General features: G+C 57.3%; 1 protein-coding gene across 1 annotated transcript in view; it reads left to right on the forward strand.

Annotated features, from left to right (window-relative positions):
- The window catches only part of LOC140468437 (uncharacterized), a 49362-nt gene extending 31512 nt beyond the window's left edge, over positions 1 to 17850 (forward strand). Inside the window, exons 5-10 of the mRNA XM_072564533.1 lie at positions 1930 to 2010; positions 3657 to 3776; positions 9081 to 9203; positions 11761 to 11871; positions 16196 to 16290; positions 17100 to 17850. Of these exons, the coding sequence (XP_072420634.1) occupies positions 1930 to 2010; positions 3657 to 3776; positions 9081 to 9203; positions 11761 to 11871; positions 16196 to 16278 (518 nt within the window). The 3' untranslated portion in view covers positions 16279 to 16290; positions 17100 to 17850. The remainder of the gene's footprint in view (positions 1 to 1929; positions 2011 to 3656; positions 3777 to 9080; positions 9204 to 11760; positions 11872 to 16195; positions 16291 to 17099) is intronic.
- The last annotated feature ends 9650 nt before the right edge of the window (positions 17851 to 27500 follow it).

Below are 27500 nucleotides of genomic sequence, written 5' to 3' on the forward strand. Positions count from 1 at the left end.
GGGATTGAATTCTGGAGCTGCGATATCACGCTGCGACTCTACAAAACGCTAGTGCGGCCGCACTTGGAATATCGTGTACAGCTCTGGTCGCCCCATTACAGGAAGGATGTGGAAGCATTGGAAAAGGGGCAGAGGAGATTTACCGGGATGTTGCCTCGTCTGGAGGGAAGGTCTTATGAGGAAAGGCTGAGGGACTTGGGTCTGTTCTCATTGGAAAGAAGGAGGCTAAGGGGGGATTCGATAGAGACATACAAGATGATCAGAGGATTAGATAGAGTAGACAGTGGAAGTCTTTTTCCTAGGATGATGATGTCAGCTTGTCCGAGGGGGCATAGCTGCAAATTGAGGGGTGATAGATTTAAGACAGATGTCAGAGGCAGGTTCTTTACGCAGAAAGTGGTAAGGCTGTGGAATGTCCTACCTGCTAATGTAGTTAACTCAACCACATTAGGGAGATTTAAACAATCCTTAGATAAGCTCAGGGATGATGATGGGATAGTGGAGGGGGACGAGCTGACTATAGTATACCAGGTCGGCACAACATTGAGGGCCGAAGGGCCTGTTCTGCGCTGTATTGTTCTATGTTCTATGTTCTAATAAAGGACTGAAATTGCTCACACTACTCCAGATGTGGTCTCCCCAGCACCTTGTGCAGCTGCAGCAAGACTTCCCTCTGAGTACAATCCAACCCCCTGGAAATGGGGGACACTCATTTCATCACCCTTCCTGATTCCTTGCTGGCCCTGGGGGCTAGAATTCCGTGTTTCCTGCGCGAGTTCCCGAAGTCCTTTTGTTCTGCAGCTTCCTGCAGTTTATCCCCATTTGAAAAATCCTCGGGACTCCCTTCCAACACAAACGACTTGACATTTTGCCGCATTATTCCATGTTGGCCTGTTGCATTGCCCACTTACTTCACCTCATGGTATTTCTCTCCGAACTGTGTCCATCTCACTCCCAACCTGCCTGTCATCAAGCTCCTTTCCCCTCTGGGCCCATGGACCCACGTTAAAGTCCTACTTGGCCCAGAGGTCAAAAAGAGAAAGGAAGCCCATTTAAGATTGAGGGAACTGAAGTCAAATAAGGGGCCCCTAAGAAGGAGGAGAAAAAATACTAAACAACAGTTTCAGAGGGCTAATTGAGGCCACACAGTATTCTTGACAACTATAGAGTCATAGAGATGTACAGCACGGAAACAGACCCTTCAGCCCTTCCCCAATGCTGTCCCAGATATCCTAACCTAATCTAGTCCCATTTAGAGTCAGAGAGATGTACAGCACGGAAACAGACCCTTCAGCCCAACCCGTCCATGCTGACCCAGATATCCTAACCTAATCTAGTCCCATTTAGAGTCAGAGAGATGTACAGCATACAAACAGACCCTTCAGCCCAACCTGTCCATGCTGTCCCAGATATCCTAACCCAATCTAGTCCCATTTAGAGTCAGAGAGATGGACAGCACCGAAACCCACGGCCGCTTCCACCCAGAAGGACAAGGGGCAGCAGGTACATGGGAACACCACTACCCCTCCACCTCCCCCCCCCCCCCCCCAGCAAGTTCACCTCCCTCGGAAATCTATCGGCCGTCCCTTCCTGGGTTAGGATCCTGGGATTCCCTCGCTCAGGGACATTGTGGGTCTACCCCTACAGCACGTGGACTGCAGCGATTCAGGAAGGCCGCTCACCCCCCACCCCCGACCCCCCCCCCCACCCAACACTCTCGACGAAGCACAAATCTAGACCTCCCCACCAACGTCCCCAACCCAAAAATGGTTGGACGGCAATGGTCCGTAACCACCAATATATCATCGTGGACTGCACTCAGATGTGGAATCCCCTTCGACAGTGAATTAGTCACGCGACAGCCAGAGTTTTGGGCCAACACGAAGGTAACTCATCTGTCGTTTCCCGTACTGTTCCCCTCCCCTTCAGATTCCAGGCAGAGCCAATTGCAACGGAGGAATCCGGGACCCCCCACGTTCCCAGAGATACAGATGGGGACCAGTGACAAAGGTGGGCAGTGTGGACATTCAATGTGCTCTCCGTGCTTTCCCAGAATCCCCAGCGATGTCCCTCAGTGGGCCAGACGTCCCAGTGACACATGAGTGGGGGGGTGGGGGGGGTGGGGGCAGGGGGGGGAAGGTCAACATGGACCAGGGAGGTGGGCCAAAGGAGAACAAAGCGCAGGCAGGGAAGGGTGGGCCTGATGGAGGAGGGGGAGGGAAATGGCCATGGGGGATGGGGGGGGTTACAGAGATAGGGAGGGGGTGTAGGGGCTGGAGGGGGTTACAGAGATAGGGAGGGGGTGTAGGGGCTGGAGGGGGTTACAGAGATAGGGTGGGGGTGTAGGGGCTGGAGGGGGTTACAGAGATAGGGAGGGGGTGTAGGGGATGGAGGGGGTGACAGAGATAGGGAGGGGGTGTAGGGGATGGAGGGGGTGACAGGGATAGGGAGGGGGTGTAGGGGATGGAGGGGGTGACAGAGATAGGGAGGGGGTGTAGGGACTGGAGGGGGTGACAGAGATAGGGAGGGGGTGTAGGGACTGGAGGGGGTGACAGAGATAGGGAGGGGGTTACAGAGATAGGGAGGGGGTGTAGGGACTAGAGGGGGTGACAGAGATAGGGAGGGGGTGTAGGGACTGGAGGGGGTGACAGAGATAGGGAGGGGGTTACAGAGATAGGGAGGGGGTGTAGGGACTAGAGGGGGTGACAGAGATAGGGAGGGGGTTGTAGGGACTGGAGGGGGTGACAGAGATAGGGAGGGGGTGACAGAGATAGGGAGGGGGTGTAGGGACTAGAGGGGGTGACAGAGATAGGGAGGGGGTGTAGGGGCTGGAGGGGGTTACAGAGATAGGGAGGGGGTGTAGGGGCTGGAGGGGGTGACAGAGATAGGGAGGGGGTGTAAGGGCTGGAGGGGGTGACAGACATAGGGAGGGGGTGTAGGGGCTGGAGGGGGTGACAGAGATAGGGAGGGGGTGTAGGGGCTGGAGGGGGGTTACAGAGATAGGGAGGGGGGTGTAGGGGCTGGAGGGGGTTCCAGAGGTAGGGAGGGGGTGTAGGGGCTGGAGGGGGTGACAGACATAGAGAGGGGGTGGAGGGGGTTACAGAGATAGGGAGGGGGTGTAGGGGCTGGAGGGGGTTACAGAGATAGGGAGGGGGTGTAGGGGCTGGAGGGGGTTACAGAGATAGGGAGGGGGTGTAGGGGCTGGAGGGGGTTACAGAGATAGGGAGGGGGTGGAGGGGGTTACAGAGATAGGGAGGGGGTGTAGGGACTGGAGGGGGTGGCAGAGATAGGGAGGGGGTGTAGGGGGCTGGGGGAGGAGGTTAGGGTAACCGACGGGGGGGGTGGGGTGGTGGCAGGAGCCGAATGGACGAGTTTAAACGAGAGGGTGAGAAGGTTGTACGTGAATCACGGATTCCGGTGTGAAACGTGACAGGACCGACAGATCCGAGATGTCCATTCACTCCCAGTCGAACCAGGCCGTAGACCCTCCGAGCAGCGTCAGGAAGAGAATCCTGATCCCACCCTTTGGGCCGTGGCGCGGTACCATCCTCTCGGACTCTGACAGTCACCAGATCCCCTCTTGGCGAAGGGTCCCACTCCATCACCCTCTGTGACCTCTGAACAAGTCGCCATTTTGTTTTCGGTTCGCCCTGCAGGTCAGACGTCAGAGGTGCCCTACCAGCGGGCCACGATCGACAGCAGCTCCTCGGAAGACGAGAGGTTGCAGGCAGGGTCCACCAAGCCTGTGCGGAGAACGTGCAAACCCAGATCGCAACGTGAGTGCCTTCCCTCGCTGACCCCGCACCTCAGGGCTGTTTCGGCACAGTACGACGCCACGGTGGTTAGCACTGCTGCCCCCCAACACCAGGGACCTGGGTTCGATCCCACCATCGCATGGGGGTGGGGTGGGACACTGTCTGTGTGGAGTTTGCACATTCCCCCCCCCCCCCCCGTGTCTACATCGCTTTCCTCTGAGTGCTCCGGTTTCCTCCCACAATCCAAGGATGTGCAGGTTAGGGTGGGATTGGCCATGGGAAATTGTCCCATAGTGCCCAGGGATGTGCAGGTTAGGGTGGATTGGCCATGGGAAATTGTCCCATAGTGCCCGGGGATGTGTCGGTTAAGGTGGGATTGGCCATGGGAAATTGTCCCATAGTTTCCGGGGATGTGTCGGTTAAGGTGGGATTGGCCATGGGAAATTGTCCCATAGTTTCCGGGGATGTGTCGGTTAAGGTGGGATTGGCCGTGGGAAATTGTCCCATAGTGCCCAGGGATGTGTAGGTTAGGGTGGATTGGCCATGGGAAATTGTCCCATAGTTTCCGGGGATGTGTCGGTTAAGGTGGGATTGGCCGTGGGAAATTGTCCCATAGTGCCCAGGGATGTGCAGGTTAGGGTGGGATTGGCCATGGGAAATTGTCCCATAGTGCCCAGGGATGTGCAGGTTAGGGTGGGATTGGCCATGGGAAATTGTCCCATAGTGCCCAGGGATGTGCAGGTTAGGGTGGGATTGGCCATGGGAAATTGTCCCATAGTGCCCAGGGATGTGCAGGTTAGGGTGGGATTGGCCATGGGAAATTGTCCCATAGTTTCCGGGGATGTGTCGGTTAAGGTGGGATTGGCCATGGGAAATTGTCCCATAGTGCCCAGGGATGTGCAGGTTAGGGTGGATTGGCCATGGGAAATTGTCCCATAGTGTCCAGGGATGTGTAGGTTAGGGTGGATTGGTCATGGGAAATTGTCCCATAGTGCCCAGGGATGTGCAGGTTAGGGTGGGATTGGCCATGGGAAATTGTCCCATAGTTTCCGGGGATGTGCAGGGTAGGGTGGGATTGGCCATGGGAAATTGTCCCACAGTGCCCAGGGATGTGCCGGTTAGGGTGGGATTGGCCATGGGAAATTGTCCCATAGTGCCCAGGGATGTGCCGGTTAGGGTGGGATTGGCTGTGGGAAATACAGGGTAACCAGGAGATGTTCATGGTTGCGTGTCTGGGTGGGAGAGTTTCTACCCACGATGAATGGCCTCTCTGCCCTGCATCGAATCTGCGATCCCAATGATCTGGTGTGCCTCAGACTGGCTAATTACCCACATTCCCCAGCCCTCTCTCTCGGTGAGTTAAAGACTTCCCAAACTCTGAGCCAAGTCCCTCAGCTGGCTCCCATCTCCCTCACTACCCACTTCCTTCGAATTTCCAGATCCCTGCTCTACAACACCCCCACATTCAATGGAACGTTCCTCTTTACAACTGACCCTCGTCTTCCCCTCCTCAGGGGCAGGAGAACGTCTTTTCAATCTAACCTTACCTTCACCTCATCGAACATTCCTCAAATCTCACTGTCCCTCCCCCCCCACCCCCATCTCTCTCCTGCCCCAACCAACGCTCTGCTCTCTCGAAATCACACCAGATTCTACACACCACCCCCATCCCAGTATTCCCACACTCCCTCTCTCTTCACCATTCTCCACCCCCTCCCTATCTCTGTCACCCCCGACACCCCCTCCCTATCTCTGTCACCCCCTACACCCCCTCCCTATCTCTGTAACCCCCTCCAGCCCCTACACCCCCTCCCTATCTCTGTAACCCCCTCCAGTCCCTACACCCCCCTCCCTATCTCTGTAACCCCCTCCAGCCCCTACACCCCCTCCCCATCTCTGTAACCCCCCTCCAGCCCCTACACCCCCTCCCTATCCCTGTCACCCCCTCCAGCCCCTACACCCCCTCCCTATCTCTGTAACCCCCTCCAGCCCCTACACCCCCTCCCTATCTCTGTAACCCCCTCCAGCCCCTACACCCCCTCCCTATCTCTGTAACCCCCCTCCAGCCCCTACACCCCCTCCCTATCTCTGTAACCCCCTCCAGCCCCTACACCCCCTCCCTATCTCTGTAACGCCCTCCAGCCCCTACACCCCCTCCCTATCTCTGTAACCCCCTCCAGCCCCTACACCCCCTCCCTATCTCTGTAACCCCCTCCAGCCCCTACACCCCCTCCCTATCTCTGTAACCCCCTCCAGCCCCTACACCCCCTCCCTATCTCGATAAACCCCTCCAGACCCTACACCCCCTCCCTATCTCGATAAACCCCTCCAGCCGCTACACCCCCTCCCTATCTCGATAAACCCCTCCAGACCCTACACCCCCTCCCTATCTCGATAAACCCCTCCAGACCCTACACCCCCCTCCCTATCTCGATAAACCCCTCCAGACCCTACACCCCCTCCCTATCTCTGTAACCCCCTCCAGCCCCTACACCCCCTCCCTATCTCTGTAACGCCCTCCAGCCCCTACACCCCCTCCCTATCTCTGTAACCCCCTCCAGCCCCTACACCCCCTCCCTATCTCGATAAACCCCTCCAGCCCCTACACCCCCTCCCTATCTCTGTAACCCCCTCCAGACCCTACACCCCCTCCCTATCTCTGTAACCCCCTCCAGACCCTACACCCCCTCCCTATCTCTGTAACACCCTCCAGCCCTTACACCCCCTCCCTATCTCTGTAACCCCCTCCAGACCCTACACCCCCTCCCTATCTCTGTAACCCCCTCCAGCCCCTACACCCCCTCCCTATCTCTGTAACCCCCTCCAGACCCTACACCCCCTCCCTATCTCGATAAACCCCTCCAGACCCTACACCCCCTCCCTATCTCTGTAACCCCCTCCAGACCCTACACCCCCTCCCTATCTCTGTAACCCCCTCCAGACCCTACACCCCCCTCCCTATCTCTGTAACCCCCTCCAGCCCCTACACCCCCTCCCTATCTCTGTAACCCCCTCCAGACCCTACACCCCCTCCCTATCTCTGTAACCCCCTCCAGACCCAACACCCCCTCCCTATCTCTGTAACCCCCTCCAGCCCCTACACCCCCTCCCTATCTCTGTAACCCCCTCCAGCCCCTACACCCCCTCCCTATCTCTGTAACCTCCTCCAGCCCCTCCCTATCTCTGTAACCCCCTCCAGCCCCTACACCCCCTCCCTATCTCTGTAACCCCCTCCAGCCCCTACACCCCCTCCCTATCTCTGTAACCCCCTCCAGACCCTACACCCCCTCCCTATCTCGATAAACCCCTCCAGACCCTACACCCCCTCCCTATCTCTGTAACCCCCTCCAGACCCTACACCCCCTCCCTATCTCTGTAACCCCCTCCAGACCCTACACCCCCTCCCTATCTCTGTAACCCCCTCCAGACCCTACACCCCCTCCCTATCTCTGTAACCCCCTCCAGACCCTACACCCCCTCCCTATCTCTGTAACCCCCTCCAGCCCCTACACCCCCTCCCTATCTCTGTAACCCCCTCCAGACCCTACACCCCCTCCCTATCTCTGTAACCCCCTCCAGACCCTACACCCCCTCCCTATCTCTGTAACCCTCTCCAGCCCCTACACCCCCTCCCTATCTCTGTAACCCCCTCCAGCCCCTACACCCCCCTCCCTATCTCTGTCCCCCCCTCCAGACCCTACACCCCCCTCCCTATCTCTGTCCCCCCCTCCAGACCCTACACCCCCCTCCCTATCTCTGTCCCCCCCTCCAGACCCTACACCCCCTCCCTATCTCTGTAACACCCTCCAGCCCCTAAACCCCCTCCCTATCTCTGTAACCCCCTCCAGCCCCTACACCCCCCTCCCTATCTCTGTAACCCCCTCCAGCCCCTACACCCCCTCCCTATCTCTGTAACCCCCTCCAGCCCCTACACCCCCTCCCTATCTCTGTAACCCCCTCCAGCCCCTACACCCCCTCCCTATCTCTGTAACACCTTCCAGCCCTTACAATGGGGACATTTAAAAGGTTATGGAGTCAGAGCGATGTACAGCACAGAAACAGACCCTTCGGCCCATCCCCTCCATGCTGTCCCCGATATCCTAACCCCATCTAGTCCCATTTAGAGTCAGAGAGATGTACAACACAGAAACAGACCCTTCAGCCCATCCCCTCCATGCTGTCCCAGATATCCTAACCTAATCTAGTCCCATTTGCCAGCACTTGGCCCATCTCCCTCTAAACCCTTCCTATTCATGTCCCATCCACCTTTTCAATGCTGTCATTGTACCAGCCCCCACCACTTCCTCTGGCAGCTCATTCCAGACACGTACCACCCTCTGGGTGAAAAAGTTGCCCCGTGGGTCCCTTTCCCCTCTCACCCTAAACCTATGCCCCTCTAGTTCTGGACTCCCCCACCTCAGGGGGAAAAGACTTTGTCTATTTATCCTATCCATGTCCCTCATGATTTTATAAACCTCTATAAGGTCACCCCTCAGCCTCCGACGCTCCGGGGAAAACAGCTCCAGCCTGTTAAGCCTCTCCCTGTAGCTCAGACCCTCCAACCCTGGCAACATCCTTGTAAATCTTTTCTGAACCCTTTCAAGTTTCACAACATCTTTCCGAGAGGAAGGAGACCAGAATTGCACACAATATTCCAACAGTGGCCTAACCAATGTCCTGTACAGCCGCAACATGACCTCCCAACTCCTGTATTCAATACTCTGACCGATAAAGGAAAGCATACCAAACACCTTCTTCACTATCCTATCTACCTGTGACTGAATGAATAGGGAGGGAGCACAGAGACGGAAGTGGGCACTGTTGATGCTGGAGATCGGAGTCAAGGTTAGAGTGCGGTGCTGGAAAAGTGCAGCAGGTCAAGACGCATCCAAGGGGCAGGAAAATCGACGTTTCGGGCAAAAGCCCTTCATCAGGAATGGCTGATGAGGGGCTTTTGCCTGAAGCGTCAATTCTGCTGCCCCCTCGGACGCTGCCTGACCTGCTGTGCTTTTCCAGCACCACATTATAATCGTGAGGGACACAGAGCAAGTCAGGACAGAAGGTTTCAGTTGAGGCATGAGGGTCAGCACAGGCTTGGAAAGGCTGAATGGCCTTGTTCCTGTGCTGCAGCTCTCTCTTGCTCTTGAGCCTGGGCAACAGGCTCAGTGCAGAGTCGGGACACCCTGCTCTGGCCTGTGGGAAGGTGCCAGCCGTTGGCGAGAGGTGCCAAACTATGGGAGAGCGGGGATTGTCAGGGAACGGGCTAGGTCGGAGGGGCCGAAGGTGCTCCTGCCTTCCTCTGACTGTTGCGTCTCGCACCCCCAGGCTGGAAGCAGCAGCAGGCGATGTACGTGCAGTCAGCAGACAGTTCGAGCACGTCCTCTTGTGAGTGGTACGAGAACACCCATCCCGCGCAGAGAGAGACCCAGCCACAGCCACAACTCCTGGGTAAGAGAGAGAATCCAGGACCAGGACAGGGACACAGGGCAAAGGGAGACTCCGAGGGAGGGGGATCACATCAGCACAGACACAGGGCAAAGGGAGAGTCCGAGGGAGGGGGATCACATCAGCACAGACACAGGGCAAAGGGAGAGTCTGAGGGAGGGGGATCACATCAGCACAGACACAGGGCAAAGGGAGAGTCTGAGGGAGGGGAATCACATCAGCACAGACACAGGCAGAAACACTGGGGGGGAGAGGGGTTACTGAGGGACAGTGTGGGGGAGCTGGATTAACATCAGTACAGATACAGTCAGTAACACAGGGCCCTGTGGGGGAGAGGGGTTACTGAGGGACAGTGTGAGGGAGGGGGATTAACATCAGTACAGATACAGTCAGTAACACAGGGCCCTGGGGGGGAGAGGGGTTACTGAGTGACAGTGTGGGGGAGGGGGATTAACATCAGTAGGGATACAGTCAGTAACACAGGGCACTGGGGGAGAGAGGGGTTACTGAGTGACAGTGTGAGGGAGGGGGATTAACATCAGTAGGGATACAGTCAGTAACACAGGGCCCTGGGGGGGGGAGAGGGGTTACTGAGGGACAGTGTGGGGGAGCTGGATTAACATCAGTACAGATACAGTCAGTAACACAGGGCACTGGGGGGGAGAGGGGTTACTGAGGGACAGTGTGAGGGAGGGGGATTAACATCAGTACAGATACAGTCAGTAACACAGGGCCCTGGGGGGGAGAGGGGTTACTGAGGGACAGTGTGGGGGAGCTGGATTAACATCAGTACAGATACAGTCAGTAACACAGGGCCCTGGGGGGGGGAGGGGTTACTGAGGGACAGTGTGAGGGAGCTGGATTAACATCAGTAGGGATACAGTCAGTAACACAGGGCCCTGGGGGGGGGGAGAGGGGTTACTGAGGGACAGTGTGAGGGAGCTGGATTAACATCAGTAGGGATACAGTCAGTAACACAGGGCACTGGGGGGGGGGAGAGGGGTTACTGAGTGACAGTGTGGGGGAGCTGGATTAACATCAGTACAGATACAGTCAGTAACACAGGGCCCTGGGGGGGAGAGGGGTTACTGAGGGACAGTGTGAGGGAGCTGGATTAACATCAGTACAGATACAGTCAGTAACACAAGGCCCTGGGGGGGAGAGGGGTTACTGAGGGACAGTGTGAGGGAGCTGGATTAACATCAGTACAGATACAGTCAGTAACACAGGGCCCTGGGGGGGGGGGGGGGGAGAGGGGTTACTGAGTGACAGTGTGAGGGAGCTGGATTAACATCAGTAGGGATACAGTCAGTAACACAGGGCACTGGGGGGGGAGAGGGGTTACTGAGGGACAGTGTGAGGGAGCTGGATTAACATCAGTAGGGATACAGTCAGTAACACAGGGCCCTGGGGGTGAGAGGGGTTACTGAGGGACAGTGTGAGGGAGCTGGATTAACATCAGTAGGGATACAGTCAGTAACACAGGGCCCTGGGGGGGGGAGAGGGGTTACTGAGGGACAGTGTGAGGGAGCTGGATTAACATCAGTACAGATACAGTCAGTAACACAGGGCACTGGGGGGGGAGAGGGGTTACTGAGTGACAGTGTGAGGGAGGGGGATTAACATCAGTAGGGATACAGTCAGTAACACAGGGCACTGGGGGGGGGGAGAGGGGTTACTGAGGGACAGTGTGGGGGAGCTGGATTAACATCAGTAGGGATACAGTCAGTAACACAGGGCCCTGGGGGGGAGAGGGGTTACTGAGGGACAGTGTGGGGGAGCTGGATTAACATCAGTAGGGATACAGTCAGTAACACAGGGCACTGGGGGTGAGAGGGGTTACTGAGGGACAGTGTGGGGGAGCTGGATTAACATCAGTAGGGATACAGTCAGTAACACAGGGCCCTGGGGGGGAGAGGGGTTACTGAGGGACAGTGTGGGGGAGCTGGATTAACATCAGTAGGGATACAGTCAGTAACACAGGGCACTGGGGGTGAGAGGGGTTACTGAGGGACAGTGTGAGGGAGGGGGATTAACATCAGTACAGATACAGTCAGTAACACAGGGCCCTGGGGGGGGAGAGGGGTTACTGAGGGACAGTGTGAGGGAGCTGGATTAACATCAGTAGGGATACAGTCAGTAACACAGGGCACTGGGGGGGGGAGAGGGGTTACTGAGGGACTGTGTGAGGGAGGGGGATTAACATCAGTACAGATACAGTCAGTAACACAGGGCACTGGGGGGGAGAGGGGTTACTGAGGGACAGTGTGAGGGAGCTGGATTAACATCAGTACAGATACAGTCAGTAACACAGGGCACTGGGGGGGAGAGGGGTTACTGAGTGACAGTGTGAGGGAGCTGGATTAACATCAGTACAGATACAGTCAGTAACACAGGGCCCTGGGGGGGGAGAGGGGTTACTGAGGGACAGTGTGAGGGAGGGGGATTAACATCAGTAGGGATACAGTCAGTAACACAGGGCCCTGGGGGGGAGGTGAAGAGAGAGATTATATCCACATCAGATTCCAAGTGCGATGCTCATTTTAACAATAATGAACAGTTGTTCCACAGCAGAGTGAATTCCTGAGTTCCACCAGCACCCTGCCTCTTGAAGAATATGAGAACGTGACGGGTGACCTGCAGAATGTTCCGGAACAGGCTGTCGTGGAAGGTATGGTGTTAAAAGACTAGTTGAACCACTCACATGTAACAGATCACTTCACCATTTCCCTTCTCACTCAGCACAGATCACAGAACTGTCAGCAACAGCACCTCTGCGTTTATATAGCACCTTTATAGTATTACGTTTCTCAATATATCTCACTGGCTCATGTCATGTGAACAGTGCCACAGGTAGGGTAGAAGTGAGGCTTTCTTAGAGACTCGAGGGGGCTACAGAGATAGGGAGAGGGTGTAGGGGACGGAGGGGGTTACAGAGATAGGGAGGGGGTGTCGGGGACGGAGGAGGTTACAGAGATAGGGAGGGGGTGGAGGGGCTGGAGGGGGTTACAGCGATAGGGAGGGGGTGTAGGGGCTGGAGGGGGTTACAGAGATAGGGAGGGGGTGTCGGGGACGGAGGAGGTTACAGAGATAGGGAGGGGGTGTAGGGGACGAAGGAGGTTACAGAAATCGGGAGGGGGTGTAGGGGACGGAGGAGGTTACAGAGATAGGGAGGGGGTGTAGGGGCTGGAGGGGGTTACAGAGATAGGGAGGGGGTGTAGGGGCTGGAGGGGGTTACAGAGATAGGGAGGGGGTGTAGGGGCTGGAGGGGGTTACAGAGATAGGGAGGGGGTGTAGGGGATGGAGGAGGTTACAGAGATAGGGAGGGGGTGTAGGGGCTGGAGGGGGTTACAGAGATAGGGAGGGGGTGTAGGGGGTTACAGAGATAGGGAGGGGGTGTAGGGGCTGGAGGGGGTTACAGAGATAGGGAGGGGGTGTCGGGGACGGAGGAGGTTACAGAGATAGGGAGGGGGTGTAGGGGACGAAGGAGGTTACAGAAATCGGGAGGGGGTGTAGGGGACGGAGGAGGTTACAGAGATAGGGAGGGGGTGTAGGGGCTGGAGGGGGTTACAGAGATAGGGAGGGGGTGTAGGGGCTGGAGGGGTTTACAGAGATAGGGAGGGGGTGTAGGGGCTGGAGGGGGTTACAGAGATAGGGAGGGGGTGTAGGGGATGGAGGAGGTTACAGAGATAGGGAGGGGGTGTAGGGGCTGGAGGGGGTTACAGAGATAGGGAGGGGTGTAGGGGGTTACAGAGATAGGGAGGGGGTGTAGGGGCTGGAGGGGGTTACAGAGATAGGGAGGGGGTGTAGGGGGGTTACAGAGATAGGGAGGGGGTGTCGGGGCTGGAGGGGGTTACAGAGATAGGGAGGGGGTGTAGGGGACGGAGGAGGTTACAGAAATAGGGAGGGGGTGTAGGGGCTGGAGGGGGTTACAGAGATAGGGAGGGGGTGTAGGGGGTTACAGAGATAGGGAGGGGGTGGAGGGGGTTACAGAGATAGGGAGGGGGTGTCAGGGCTGGAGGGGGTTACAGAGATAGGGAGGGGGTGTAGGGGCTGGAGGGGGTTACAGAGATAGGGAGGGGGTGTAGGGGCTGGAGGGGGTTACAGAGATAGGGAAGGAGTGTAGGGGCTGGAGGGGGTTACAGAGATAGGGAGGGGGTGTAGGGGCTGGAGGGGGTTACAGAGATAGGGAGGGGGTGTAGGGGCTGGAGGGGGTTACAGAGATGGGGCGGGTGTAGGACTGGAGGGGGTTACAGAGATAGGGAAGGAGTGTAGGGGCTGGAGGGGGTTACAGAGATAGGGAGGGGGTGTAGGGGCTGGAGGGGGTTACAGAGATAGGCAGGGGGTGTAGGGGCTGGAGGGGGTTACAGAGATAGGAAGGGGGTGTAGGGGCTGGAGGGGGTTACAGAGATAGGGAGGGGGTGTAGGGGCTGGAGGGGGTTACAGAGATAGGCAGGGGGTGTAGGGGCTGGAGGGGGTTACAGAGATAGGAAGGGGGTGTAGGGGCTGGAGGGGGTTACAGAGATAGGGAGGGGTGTAGGGGGGTACAGAGATAGGGAGGGGGTGTAGGGGCTGGAGGGGGTTACAGAGATAGGGAGGGGGTGTAGGGGCTGGAGGGGGTTACAGAGATAGGGAGGGGGTGTAGGGGCTGGAGGGGGTTACAGAGATAGGGAGGGGGTGTAGGGACTGGAGGGGGGTTACAGAGATAGGGAGGGGGTGTAGGGACTGGAGGGGGTTACAGAGATAGGGAGGGGGTGTAGGGGCTGGAGAGGGTTACAGAGATAGGGAGGGGGTGTAGGGGCTGGAGGGGGTTACAGAGATAGGGAGGGGGTGTAGGGGGTTACAGAGATAGGGAGGGGGTGTAGGGGCTGGAGGGGGTTACAGAGATAGGGAGGGGGTGTAGGGTCTGTAGGGGGTTACAGAGATAGGGAGGGGGTGGCGGGGGTACAGAGATAGGGAGGGGGTGCAGGGGGTTACAGAGATAGGGAGGGGGTGTCAGGGCTGGAGGGGGTTACAGAGATAGGGAGGGGGTTTAGGGGCTGTAGGGGGTTACAGAGATAGGGAGGGGGTGTAGGGTCTGTAGGGGGTTACAGAGATAGGGAGGGGGTGTCGGAGCTGGAGGGGGTTACAGAGATAGGGAGGGGGTGTAGGGGCTGGAGGGTGTTACAGAGATAGGGAGGGGGTGTAGGGGCTGGAGGGGGTTACAGAGATAGGGAGGGGGTGTCGGGGGTTACAGAGATAGGGAGGGGGTGCAGGGGGTTACAGAGATAGGGAGGGGGTGTCAGGGCTGGAGGGGGTTACAGAGATAGGGAGGGGGTTTAGGGGCTGGAGGGGGTTACAGAGATAGGGAGGGGGTGTAGGGGCTGGAGGGGGTTACAGAGATGGGGAAGGAGTGTAAGGGCTGGAGGGGGTTACAGAGATAGGGAGGGGGTGTAGGGGCTGGAGGGGGTTACAGAGATAGGGAGGGGGTTTAGGGGCTGGAGGGGGTTACAGAGATAGGGAGGGGGTGTCAGGGCTGGAGGGGGTTACAGAGATAGGGAGGGGGTTTAGGGGCTGGAGGGGGTTACAGAGATAGGGAGGGGGTGTAGGGGCTGGAGGGGGTTACAGAGATGGGGAAGGAGTGTAGGGGCTGGAGGGGGTTACAGAGATAGGGAGGGGGTGTAGGGGCTGGAGGGGGTTACAGAGATAGGGAGGGGTGTAGGGGGTTACAGAGATAGGGAGGGGGTGTAGGGGCTGGAGGGGGTTACAGAGATAGGGAGGAGGGGTGTAGGGGCTGGAGGGGGTTACAGAGATAGGGAGGGGGTGTAGGGGCTGGAGGGGGTTACAGAGATAGGGAGGGGGTGTAGGGGCTGGAGGGGGTTACAGAGATAGGGAGGGGGTGTAGGGGCTGGAGGGGGTTACAGAGATAGGGAGGGGAATGCAGCCTTGAACCCTGTGAAGTCCCTGAACCTTGAACCAGGTTGGAACGCTGAGCTGAGTTAAAACAGGCCAGGCCTTTTGTGTTCGTGTTTGGATCCCGGGAAGAGGGATCTGCTCTCATCAATTGGGAAAGCTAGCGATGCTGACTTCAGGGACTGGGAGACTGTTCCAAGGTGTCTCAGTGGTTCGTACCGCTGCCTCCCAGCCCCAGGGAACTGAGTTCGATCCTACCCATGTGGGTGGGGCGACTGTGTGTGTGGAGTTTGCACATTCCTCCCCTCCCCACCCCCTCCGCGTCTGCAAGGGGTTCCTCCGAGTGCTCCGGATTCCTCCCAGAGTCCAAAGATATGCAGGTTAGGGTGGATTGGCCATGGGAAATTGTCCCATAGTGCCCAGGGATGTGCAGGTTAGGGTGGATTGGCCATGGGAAATTGTCCCATAGTGTCCAGGGATGTGCAGGTTAGGGTGGATTGGCCATGGGAAATTGTCCCATAGTGCCCAGGGATGTGCAGGTTAGGGTGGATTGGCCATGGGAAATTGTCCCATAGTGCCCAGGGATGTGCAGGTTAGGGTGGATTGGCCATGGGAAATTGTCCCATAGTGCCCAGGGATGTGCAGGTTAGGGTGGGATTGGCCATGGGGAAATTGTCCCATAGTGCCCAGGGATGTGCAGGTTAGGGTGGGATTGGCCATGGGGAAATTGTCCCATAGTGACCAGGGATGGGCAGGTTCGGGGTTAGTGTGGTGTAATAAGGTTGAGGAATGGGTTTGGGCGGAACACTCTTTCGTGGGTCGGTGTGGACGTGTTCGGCCTGTTTCCACCCTGTGGGCACCCTATGGTGACCAGAGTTGTATTTTTGAGCACCATCCTGTCAGTTTGGGTCTTCCACCTGAAATCAGTGTTCATGATGTATCGTGCCCGGCCTAACGTCGCTGAGTCGGTCCTTGCCTTGGGGGCTCTGAAGGGAATTGAGAGTCGGGGGAGAAAGTTATCCTGCTGACCTGATGTGTTCCTGCATTTGCCCACTGACCTCACTGCAACGATTCTCTCTGCATTTGTGTATCACCGGTTCCAGCGGCCAGTGAAGCAGCCCGACAGGCCTCCGAGGACTCATCAGAGAATGACTACGACGATATCGGGACCTATTTCACCAGCTGAGGCTCCCTCGAGGTAGGTGCTTCAGCTCAGAGACAGTGCACACTCAGAGGGCAACACTGAGGGAGCGGGCACTGTCGGAGGGTCAGTGCTGAGGGAGCGGGCACTGTCGGAGGGTCAGTGCTGAGGGAGCGGGCACTGTCGGAGGGTCAGTGCTGTGGGAGCAGGCACTGTCGGAGGGTCAGTGCTGAGGGAGTGGGCACTGTCGGAGGGTCAGTGCTGAGGGAGAGGGCACTGTCGGAGGGTCAGTGCTGTGGGAGCAGGCACTGTCGGAGGGTCAGTGCTGTGGGAGCAGGCACTGTCGGAGGGTCAGTGCTGAGGGAGTGGGCACTGTCGGAGGGTCAGTGCTGAGGGAGTGGGCACTGTCGGAGGGTCAGTGCTGAGGGAGTGGGCACTGTCGGAGGGTCAGTGCTGAGGGAGTGGGCACTGTCGGAGGGTCAGTGCTGAGGGAGTGGGCACTGTCGGCGGGTCAGTGCTGAGGGAGCGGGCACTGTCGGAGGGTCAGTGCTGAGGGAGGGGGCACTGTCGGAGGGTCAGTGCTGAGGGAGTGGGCACTGTCGGAGGGTCAGTGCTGAGGGAGTGGGCACTGTCGGAGGGTCAGTGCTGAGGGAGTGGGCACTGTCGGAGGGTCAGTGCTGAGGGACTGGGCACTGTCGGAGGGTCAGTGCTGAGGGAGTGGGCACTGTCGGAGGGTCAGTGCTGAGGGAGTGGGCACTGTCGGAGGGTCAGTGCTGAGGGAGTGGGCACTGTCGGAGGGTCAGTGCTGAGGGAGTGGGCTCTGTCAGTGTTACTTGATTAAGACAGAGTCCCTTTTGCTCTTTCAGCTGGTGAAGATGCCCTTCAGAGGGGGCTGAAGATTTGCACCCTGGAGGCTGACCTCTCTCTCGTTCCGACAACAGGAATGATCTGTCCCCCAGTGCCTGGCACCGACCCTAGTGGGCACGCTGCCTTCAATGTCCATCTGCCAAACGCCACACTCCCACACCCACCTATCCCTCCCATGAATCGATCGTACCAGGGCTGTGAGGATGTTAATCCAGCTCCCTCACACTGTCACTCAGTAACCCCTCTCCCCCCCAGTGCCCTGTGTTACTGACTGTATCTGTACTGATGTTAATCCACCTCCCTCACACTGTCACTCAGTAACCCCTCTCCCCCCCAGTGCCCTGTGTTACTGACTGTATCTGTACTGATGTTAATCCAGCTCCCTCACACTGTCACTCAGTAACCCCTCTTACCCCCCCAGGGCCCTGTGTTACTGACTGTATCTTTACTGATGTTAATCCAGCTCCCTCACACTGTCCCTCAGTAATCCCTCTCCCCCCTAGTGCCCTGTGTTACTGACTGTATCCCTACTGATGTTAATCCAGCTCCCTCACACTGTCCCTCAGTAACCCCTCTCCCCCCCCAGTGCCCTGTGTTACTGACTGTATCCCTACTGATGTTAATCCCCCTCCCTCACACTGTCCCTCAGTAACCCCTCTCCCCCCCAGGGCCCTGTGTTACTGACTGTATCCCTACTGATGTTAATCCCCCTCCCTCACACTGTCCCTCAGTAACCCCTCTCCCCCCCCAGTGCCCTGTGTTACTGACTGTATCCCTACTGATGTTAATCCAGCTCCCTCACACTGTCCCTCAGTAACCCCTCTCCCCCCCCCAGGGCCCTGTGTTACTGACTGTATCCCTACTGATGTTAATCCAGCTCCCTCACACTGTCACTCAGTAACCCCTCTCCCCCACAGGGCCCTGTGTTACTGACTGTATCCCTACTGATGTTAATCCAGCTCCCTCACACTGTCCCTCAGTAACCCCTCTCCCCCCCAGTGCCCTGTGTTACTGACTGTATCTGTACTGATGTTAATCCAGCTCCCTCACTCTGTCACTCAGTAACCCCTCTCCCCCCCAGGGCCCTGTGTTACTGACTGTATCTGTACTGATGTTAATCCCCCTCCCTCACACTGTCACTCAGTAACCCCTCTCCCCCCCCAGGGCCCTGTGTTACTGACTGTATCTGTACTGATGTTAATCCCCCTCCCTCACACTGTCACTCAGTAACCCCTCTCCCCCCCCAGTGCCCTGTGTTACTGACTGTATCTGTACTGATGTTAATCCAACTCCCTCACACTGTCACTCAGTAACCCCCCTCCCCCCCAGGGCCCTGTGTTACTGACTGTATCTGTATTGATGTTAATCCCCCTCCCTCACACTGTCCCTCAGTAACCCCTCTCTCCCCCAGGGCCCTGTGTTACTGACTGTATCCCTACTGATGTTAATCCAGCTCCCTCACACTGTCACTCAGTAACCCCTCTCCCCCCCAGTGCCCTGTGTTACTGACTGTATCTGTACTGATGTTAATCCAGCTCCCCCACACTGTCACTCAGTAACCCCTCTCCCCCCCCCAGGGCCCTGTGTTACTGACTGTATCCCTACTGATGTTAATCCAGCTCCCTCACACTGTCACTCAGTAACCCCTCTCCCCCCCCCCAGGGCCCTGTGTTACTGACTGTATCTGTACTGATGTTAATCCAGCTCCCCCACACTGTCACTCAGTAACCCCTCTCCCCCCCAGGGCCCTGTGTTACTGACTGTATCTGTACTGATGTTAATCCCCCTCCCTCACACTGTCCCTCAGTAACCCCTCTCCCCCCCAGTGCCCTGTGTTACTGACTGTATCTGTACTGATGTTAATCCAGCTCCCCCACACTGTCCCTCAGTAACCCCTCTCCCCCCCAGTGCCCTGTGTTACTGACTGTATCCCTACTGATGTTAATCCAGCTCCCTCACACTGTCCCTCAGTAACCCCTCTCCCCCCCAGTGCCCTGTGTTACTGACTGTATCTGTACTGATGTTAATCCAGCTCCCCCACACTGTCCCTCAGTAACCCCTCTCCCCCCCCCCAGGGCCCTGTGTTACTGACTGTATCTGTACTGATGTTAATCCAGCTCCCCCACACTGTCCCTCAGTAACCCCTCTCCCCCCCAGTGCCCTGTGTTACTGACTGTATCCCTACTGATGTTAATCCAGCTCCCTCACACTGTCCCTCAGTAACCCCTCTCCCCCCCCAGTGCCCTGTGTTACTGACTGTATCTGTACTGATGTTAATCCAGCTCCCTCACACTGTCCCTCAGTAACCCCTCTCCCCCCCAGGGCCCTGTGTTACTGATTGTATCCCTACTGATGTTAATCCAGCTCCCTCACACTGTCCCTCAGTAACCCCTCTCCCCCCCAGTGCCCTGTGTTACTGACTGTATCCCTACTGATGTTAATCCCCCTCCCTCACACTGTCCCTCAGTAACCCCTCTCCCCCCCAGGGCCCTGTGTTACTGACTGTATCCCTACTGATGTTAATCCAGCTCCCTCACACTGTCACTCAGTAACCCCTCTCCCCCCCCCCAGGGCCCTGTGTTACTGACTGTATCCCTACTGATGTTAATCCAGTTCCCTCACACTGTCACTCAGTAACCCCTCGGACCTATTTTCCAGTTCATTTCCAGAAGGTATACTGACTCGTTGCTTTTCGAGTCATAGAGTCGTAGAGATGTACATCACTAAAACAGACCCTTCGGCCCAACCCGTCCATGCTGTCCCAGATATCCCAACCCAATCTAGTCCCACCTGCCAGCACCCGGCCCATATCCCTCCAAACCCTTCTTATACATATACCCATCGAAATGCCTCTTAAATATTGCCATTATACCAGCCCCCACCACTTCCTCTGGCAGCTCATTCCATACACGTACCACCCTCTGGGGCAAAAAGTTACCCCTTAGCTCCCTTTCCCCTCTCACCCTAAACCTATGCCCCTCTTGTTCTGGACTCCCCCACCCCAAGGAAAAGACTTTGCCTATTTATCCTATCCATGTCCCTCATGATTTTATAAACCTCTATAGGGTCACCCCTCAGCCTCCGACGCTCCAGGGAAAACAGCCCCAGCCTGTTCAGCCTCTCCCTGTAGCTCAGACCCTCCAACCCTGGCAACATCCTTGTAAATCTTTTCTGGACCCTTTCAAGTTCCACAACATCTTTCCGATAGGAAGGAGACCAGATTCCTATCATCAATCGACATCATTTAATTGATGGGCTGAATCATATTGTAACGTTTCCGAACACTTTATGTTTTGTACTGAGATTATTGGTCGATGGAATGTATTTGTTTGTATTTTGCAGATATTGATGTGCAGCCTGTGCGTGAATTGAAATGTTGGGATACAAGATCTATATTTTTAATCACGTTAGTAAAACTTTCTTGTAGTCACACGCTGGCATTTTAAGATCTGCTTTTGTCTGCTGGTCTGGGGTCTTGGAACCGAGTCCCGAATGAATGTTCTAACAGCGTTCCTCAGACAAAGGGTCTCTCGCGAGGGGAGCACACGATTAACGAGAAGGGGGTTTAACCGAGGAAAGCCCATTTCATCCATAAGACCGTGATAATCCCGCAGGCACTACCTGAAAGACACGTATAGTCTGTGGGTCCGACACCACAGACAGGCTGAACTGGTCCAAATGTGCGGCGATGGGGGCGCTATGAAACCACTTTCCGATCAAACCCTGCTCATGGAATCATAGACTCCCCGCAATATGGAAACAGGCCGTTCAGCCCCAAAAGGTCCGCTCTGAGGTCACCCTACTGACGGAGGTTGGAGTCAAGTGAGGATTTGGAGAACAGGCCTTGGGAGGGCACCTGACCAAAAGTACGGGGCAAAGGATCAGGTCCTGAAGGAACACGATAAAGAGCAAGGCAGGAAGAGAGAGGGGCATAGGTTTAGGGTGAGAGGGGAAAGGGAGCTAAGGGGTAACTTTTTCACCCAGAGGGTGGTACGTGTCTGGAATGAGCTGCCAGAGGAAGTGGTGGGGGCTGGTACAATGACAGCATTGAAAAGGTGGATGGGGACATGAATAGGAAGGGTTTAGGGGGAGATGGGCCAAGTGCTGGCAAATGGGACTAGATTAGGTTAGTAAATCTGGGTCAGCATGGACGGGTTGGGCCGAAGGGCCTGTTTCCATGCTGTACATCTCTCTGACTCTAAATGGGACTAGATGAGGTTAGGATATCTGAGTCAGCATGGACGGGTTGGGCCGAAGGGCCTGTTTCTGTGCTGTACATCTCTCTGACTCTAAATGGGACTAGATTAGGTTAGGATATCTTGGACAGCATAGAGGGGATGGGCCGAAGGGCCTGTTTCCGTGCTGTACATCCCTCTGACTCTAAATGGGACTAGATTAGGTTAGGATACCTTGGACAGCATAGAGGGGATGGGCCGAAGGGCCTGTTTCCGTGCTGTACATCCCTCTGACTCTAAATGGGACTAGATTAGGTTAGGATATCTGGGTCAGCATGGACGGGTTGGGCCGAAGGGTCTGTTTCCGTGCTGTACATCTCTCTGACTCTAAATGGGACTAGATTAGGTTAGGATATCTTGGACAGCATAGAGGGGATGGGCCGAAGGGCCTGTTTGCGTGCTGTACATCCCTCTGACTCTAAATGGGACTAGATTAGGTTAGGATATCTGGGTCAGCATGGACGGGTTGGGCCGAAGGGTCTGTTTCCGTGCTGTACATCTCTCTGACTCCAAATGGGGACTAGATGAGGTTAGGATATCTGGGTCAGCATGGAGGGGTCGGGCCGAAGGGCCTGTTTCCGTGCCGTCCGTCTCTCTCTCTGACTCGTCGTGCCCAGCGATGTTTGCCAATGGCGTGTGTGGGGCTGTGCTCAGTCTTCGACGTCGGAGGGTGCAGACCAAGGGAGCGGAAGATTCCCCCACCTTCCCCTACCTCGCCCTCGGTACGTCACGAAGGGGTGGAACGTTGAACTCCGCCACGCGATCCCCGGGGCTTGGGGGGGAGGGGTGGGGTGGGGGTGTTGCGGAGGGGGGGGGGGGGGGGTGTTATTTTCAGCCTGCGATCTGGGTCACCGCGTAACACACCTAACCACAGCGGCAGGATGTGGACTGAGGTGTCGCTCTATTGTTTCCACTGTGTTGGATCCTCTCTCTCGCTTGGAGCGTCTGCACCCTCCCTCTCGGGGAGTGGTGCGTGTGGGGAGGGGGATGGTGGTGGTTGCGCTGAGCTCATTCGTCAACAACGACGAGGCAGTGAGGCCACTCGGCCCCCAGCAAAGCTGCCTCCCTGGTGCGTTCACCCAGGGACGCGTTCGAAGTTCCAAATCCCGCCACGGGGAGAGCATCCAAGTTAAGGGCCCGACTGATGACCATTGTCGGGGAAACCCCGCCTGTCCCGCGGAGAACTGCCGTCCTCACCCGGCCTGGGCCTCCACGTGACTCCGGGCCCACAGCAGTGGGGTCAATTCTTGACTGCCCTCTGGGGCAATTCGGGAACAGTCCCTCAGCGACGCGCTCGTCCCGCGAATGGATTAGGCTCGAGTCCGTCTGGGTGCTTATGAGTCAGACCATCCCCCCCCGCCCCCCAACCAAAGGGGGGGGGGGTCTTGGACTGCACCGAAACAGACCCTTCGGCCCAACTCGTCCATGCTGGCCTTTTCTCCTGAACTGAGCTAGTCCCAATTGGCCCATTTTCCCCCCAAAAATCCTTCCTCTCCATGCGCCCATCTTTTCGATGTTGGAATAATGTCCCCCTCCCACCCCCCCCCCGTGATTCCCTTTCTCTGTTGTATGTGTCTGGCTGTTGCACTGAAACGCACGCCAGTGGGTGAATGGGTAGGGGTCAGCGTTCTGGTTGATGTGCTGTTCAGGGTCATCGCAAATAGGCAGAAGGTGCCGAAATGTCAAGGATCCTGAGCACATGCAAAGTGGGACAGATGGAGCTCGTCCAAAAATACAATTAGAATTCGAGTCCCGACAGTTGAGAACCAGGCCCAACAATTCCACAGCGACCCTCCAGAGAGTATCCCACCCTCACCCATTCCCCTGCACTCGACATATCCCCCATGGCCAATCCCACCCTAACCTGCACATCCCTGGGCACTATGGGACAATTTCCCATGGCCAATCCCACCCTAACCTGCACATCCCTGGGACACTATGGGACAATTTCCCATGGCCAATCCCACCCTAACCTGCACATCCCTGGGACACTATGGGACAATTTCCCATGGCCAATCCCACCCTAACCTGCACATCCCTGGGACACTATGGTACAATTTCCCATGGCCAATCCCACCCTAACCTGCACATCCCTGGGCACTATGGGACAATTTCCCATGGCCAATCCCACCCTAACCTGCACATCCCTGGGCACTATGGGACAATTTCCTGCGGCCAATCCCACCCTCACCTGCACATCCCTGGGCACTATGGGACAATTTCCCATGGCCAATCCACCCTAACCTACACATCCCTGGGCAATATGGGACAATTTCCCATGGCCAATCCCACCCTAACCTACACATCCCTGGGCACTATGGGACAATTTCCTGCGGCCAATCCCACCCTCACCTGCACATCCCTGGGCACTATGGGACAATTTCCCATGACCAATACACCCTAACCTGCACATCCCTGGGCACTATGGGACAATTTCCCATGGCCAATCCCACCCTAACCTGCACATCCCTTGGCACTATGGGACAATTTCCCATGGTCAATCCACCCTAACCTGCACATCCCTGGACACTATGGGACAATTCCCCATGACCAATCCCACCCTAACCTGCACATCCCTGGGCACTATGGGACAATTCCCCATGACCAATCCACCCTAACCTGCACATCCCTGGGCACTATGGGACAATTTCCCATGGCCAATCCCACCCTAACCTGCACATCCCTGGGACACTATGGGACAATTTCCCCATGGCCAATCCACCCTAACCTGCACATCCCTGGGCACTATGGGACAATTCCCCATGGTCAATCCACCCTAACCTGCACATCCCTGGGCACTATGGGACAATTCCCCATGGCCAATCCACCCTAACCTGCACATCCCTGGGCACTATGGGACAATTTCCCGTGGCCAAACCCACCCTAACCTGCACATCCCTGGCTGAATGGCCTCCTGCTGTTCCCCCTGTGGGACAGGCTGGGGGAAGGGGCAGAATGGCCTCCTGCTGTTCCCCTTGATGTTATAATGAGTCCGGGTGAAACTGAGTGCACTTTCTGCACCGCGTTCAGTCTGGGACAGAGACGTCTCTGAGACATGAAGTTCCTTTCATTCCTGACATCGTGTTAACCCTATCAAAGCCACAGGAAGGCACCTACAAACCACCCATATCCCTTGTGGCCTGACCATTGCTCATTGATGTGTGCTCCTGCGGAATTATACAGCAATCTCATGAGACTCAGAGACGGGTCCTGCCCACAAGGAGCCCATTCCTCCCAGCTTGTCGGTACTAGCTCGGTTACAGAGCGGTTGAAACTGGTGAGCGTCCTCCCTGGGAATCTCCGAATGATCTGCCCCTCACCTCCTTCCCACTGAGCACCGAGGAACCGGAGATCCGGACTTCAAACATCGTGCGCTGGAGGAACTCGGCAGGACAGGCAGAGGCTGTGGGGAGAGGGAAAGAAGAGGGAAGATGTTAACTCACCCGCCGACGGTGCCCGCTCCCTCAGCACTGACCCTCCGACGGTGCCCACTCTCTCAGCACTGACCCTCCGACAGTGCTCGCTCCCTCAGCACTGACACGCCGACGGTGCCCACTCCCTCAGCACTGACCCGCCGACAGTGCCCACTCCCTCAGCACTGACCCTCCGACGGTGCCCACTCTCTCAGCACTGACCCTCCGACAGTGCCCACTCCCTCAGCACTGACCCTCCGACAGTGCGGCACTCCCTCAGCACTGACCCTCCGACAGTGCCCACTCCCTCATCACTGACCCTCCGACAGTGCCCACTCCCTCAGCACTGACCCTCCGACAGTGCCCACTCCCTCAGCACTGATCCTAAGACAGTGCCCACTCCCTCAGCACTGACCCTCCGACAGTGCGGCACTCCCTCAGCACTGACCCTCCGACAGTGCCCTCTCCCTCAGCACTGACCCTCCGACAGGGCACACTCCCTCAGCACTGACCCTCCGACAGTACCCACTCCCTCAGCACTGACCCTCCGACAGTACCCACTCCCTCAGCACTGACCCTCCGACAGTACCCACTCCCTCAGCACTGACCCTCCGACAGTGCCCACTCCCTCAGCACTGACCCTCCGACAGTGCTCCCTCCCTCAGCACTGACCCTCCGACAGTGCCCACTCCCTCAGCACTGATCCTAAGACAGTGCCCACTCCCTCAGCACTGACCCTCCGACAGTGCGGCACTCCCTCAGCACTGACCCTCCGACAGTGCCCTCTCCCTCAGCACTGACCCTCCGACAGGGCACACTCCCTCAGCACTGACCCTCCGACAGTACCCACTCCCTCAGCACTGACCCTCCGACAGTACCCACTCCCTCAGCACTGACCCTCCGACAGTACCCACTCCCTCAGCACTGACCCTCCGACAGTGCCCACTCCCTCAGCACTGACCCTCCGACAGTGCTCCCTCCCTCAGCACTGACCCTCCGACAGTGCTCCCTCCCTCATCACTGATTCTGTTTTGTGTGACTCCGTGACTTTGGGCAGCGTCGAGTGGGTTGCTGGAAAAACACAGCAGATTAGGCAGCATCCGCGCAGCAGGAGAGTCGATGTTTCGGGCATCGGCCCTACGCTCGTAAATTTTAGCACGTTATCTTCTGAAGGGAAAGAGAATGGGTGCCAAGGTTGCACTTTTCAGAGAGAAACATTCATCGAAGCATAGGGAATAGGAACAGGGGCATGTCCATGGCATGGTTGGCTCAGTGGTTAGCACCACTGCCTCCTGGTGCCAGGGATCTGGGTTCAAGCCCACCCTTGGGTGACTGTCTGTGTGGAGTTTGCAAGTTCTCCCTGTGTTTCCCAATGCGGTGATGCCAAGGTTGGACTGAGGGGGGTGGGCAAGGTCAAACGTCCAATGACCCTCCAATGGGAGTGGGCACTGTCGGAGGGTCAGTGCGGAGGGAGCGGGCACTGTCGGAGGGTGAGTGCTGAGGGAGTGGGCACTGTCGTAGGGTCAGTGCTGAGGGAGTGGGCCCTGTCGGAGGGTCAGGGCTGAGGGAGTGGGCCCTGTCGGAGGGTCAGGGCTGAGGGAGTGCCGCACTGTCGGAGGGTCAGTGCTGAGGGAGTGGGCACTGTCAGAGGGTCAGTGCTGAGGGAGTGGGCACTGTCTGAGGGTCAGTGCTGAGGGAGTGGGCACTGTCGGAGGGTCAGTGCTGAGGGAGTGGGCACTGTCAGAGGGTCAGTGCTGAGGGTGTGGGCACTGTCGGAGGGTCAGTGCTGAGGGAGTGGGCACTGTCAGAGGGTCAGTGCTGAGGGAGTGGGCCCTGTCGGAGGGTCAGTGCTGAGGGAGTGGGCACTGTCGGAGGGTCAGTGCGGAGGGAGTGGGCACTGTCGGAGGGTCAGTGCTGAGGGAGTGCCGCACTGTCGGAGGGTCAGTGCTGTGGGAGCGGGCTCTGTCGGAGGGTCAGTGCTGAGGGAGTGGGCCGTGTCGGAGGGTCAGTGCTGAGGGAGTGGGCACTGTCGGAGGGTCAGTGCTGAGGGAGTGGGCACTGTCGGAGGGTCAGTGCTGAGGGAGTGCCGCACTGTCGGAGGGTCAGTGCTGAGGGAGTGGGCACTGTCGGAGGGTCAGTGCTGAGGGAGTGGGCACTGTCGGAGGGTCAGTGCTGAGGGAGTGCCGCACTGTCGGAGGGTCAGTGCTGAGGGAGTGCCGCACTGTCGGAGGGTCAGTGCTGAGGGAGTGGGCCCTGTCGGAGGGTCAGGTTTATTTGGAGTTGGCAGGTGAGGGTGGATTGGCCATGGGAAATGTGAGGCTACAGGGGAAGGGATTGGAGGGTTGTTGTGGGCCAAATGGCCTCCTTCTGCACTGTACCCCTGTGAAGTGTGCATTTTGTTGTAACTATCACTGGCTCAGCCCTGTGTTTATTCCCCCCGTCCCCAGTTGCCTCTGCCCTTGAGAGTGCGGGGGGGTGAACGGCCTTCTTGACCCACTGCAGTCCACGTGCTGTAGGGTAGGCCCACAATGTCCCTGAGGGAGGGAATCCCAGGATTCTGACCCAGGAAGGAACGGCCGATAGATTTCCCGGGCAGAGGTGGGTGCTGCAGATGCTGGTGATCAGAGTCGAGGCTGGCAGTAGGCGAGGAGCAGGAGAATCGACGCTTCGGGCAAAAGCCCTTCATCAGGGGTGAGGGGATATGTTTCCCAGTCGGGATGGTGAGGGGAACGTGCGGAGGGGGGGGGGGAAG

The sequence above is a fragment of the Chiloscyllium punctatum genome, chromosome 47, assembly GCF_047496795.1.
Source record: "Chiloscyllium punctatum isolate Juve2018m chromosome 47, sChiPun1.3, whole genome shotgun sequence".
In the NCBI taxonomy this organism is placed as follows: domain Eukaryota; kingdom Metazoa; phylum Chordata; class Chondrichthyes; order Orectolobiformes; family Hemiscylliidae; genus Chiloscyllium; species Chiloscyllium punctatum.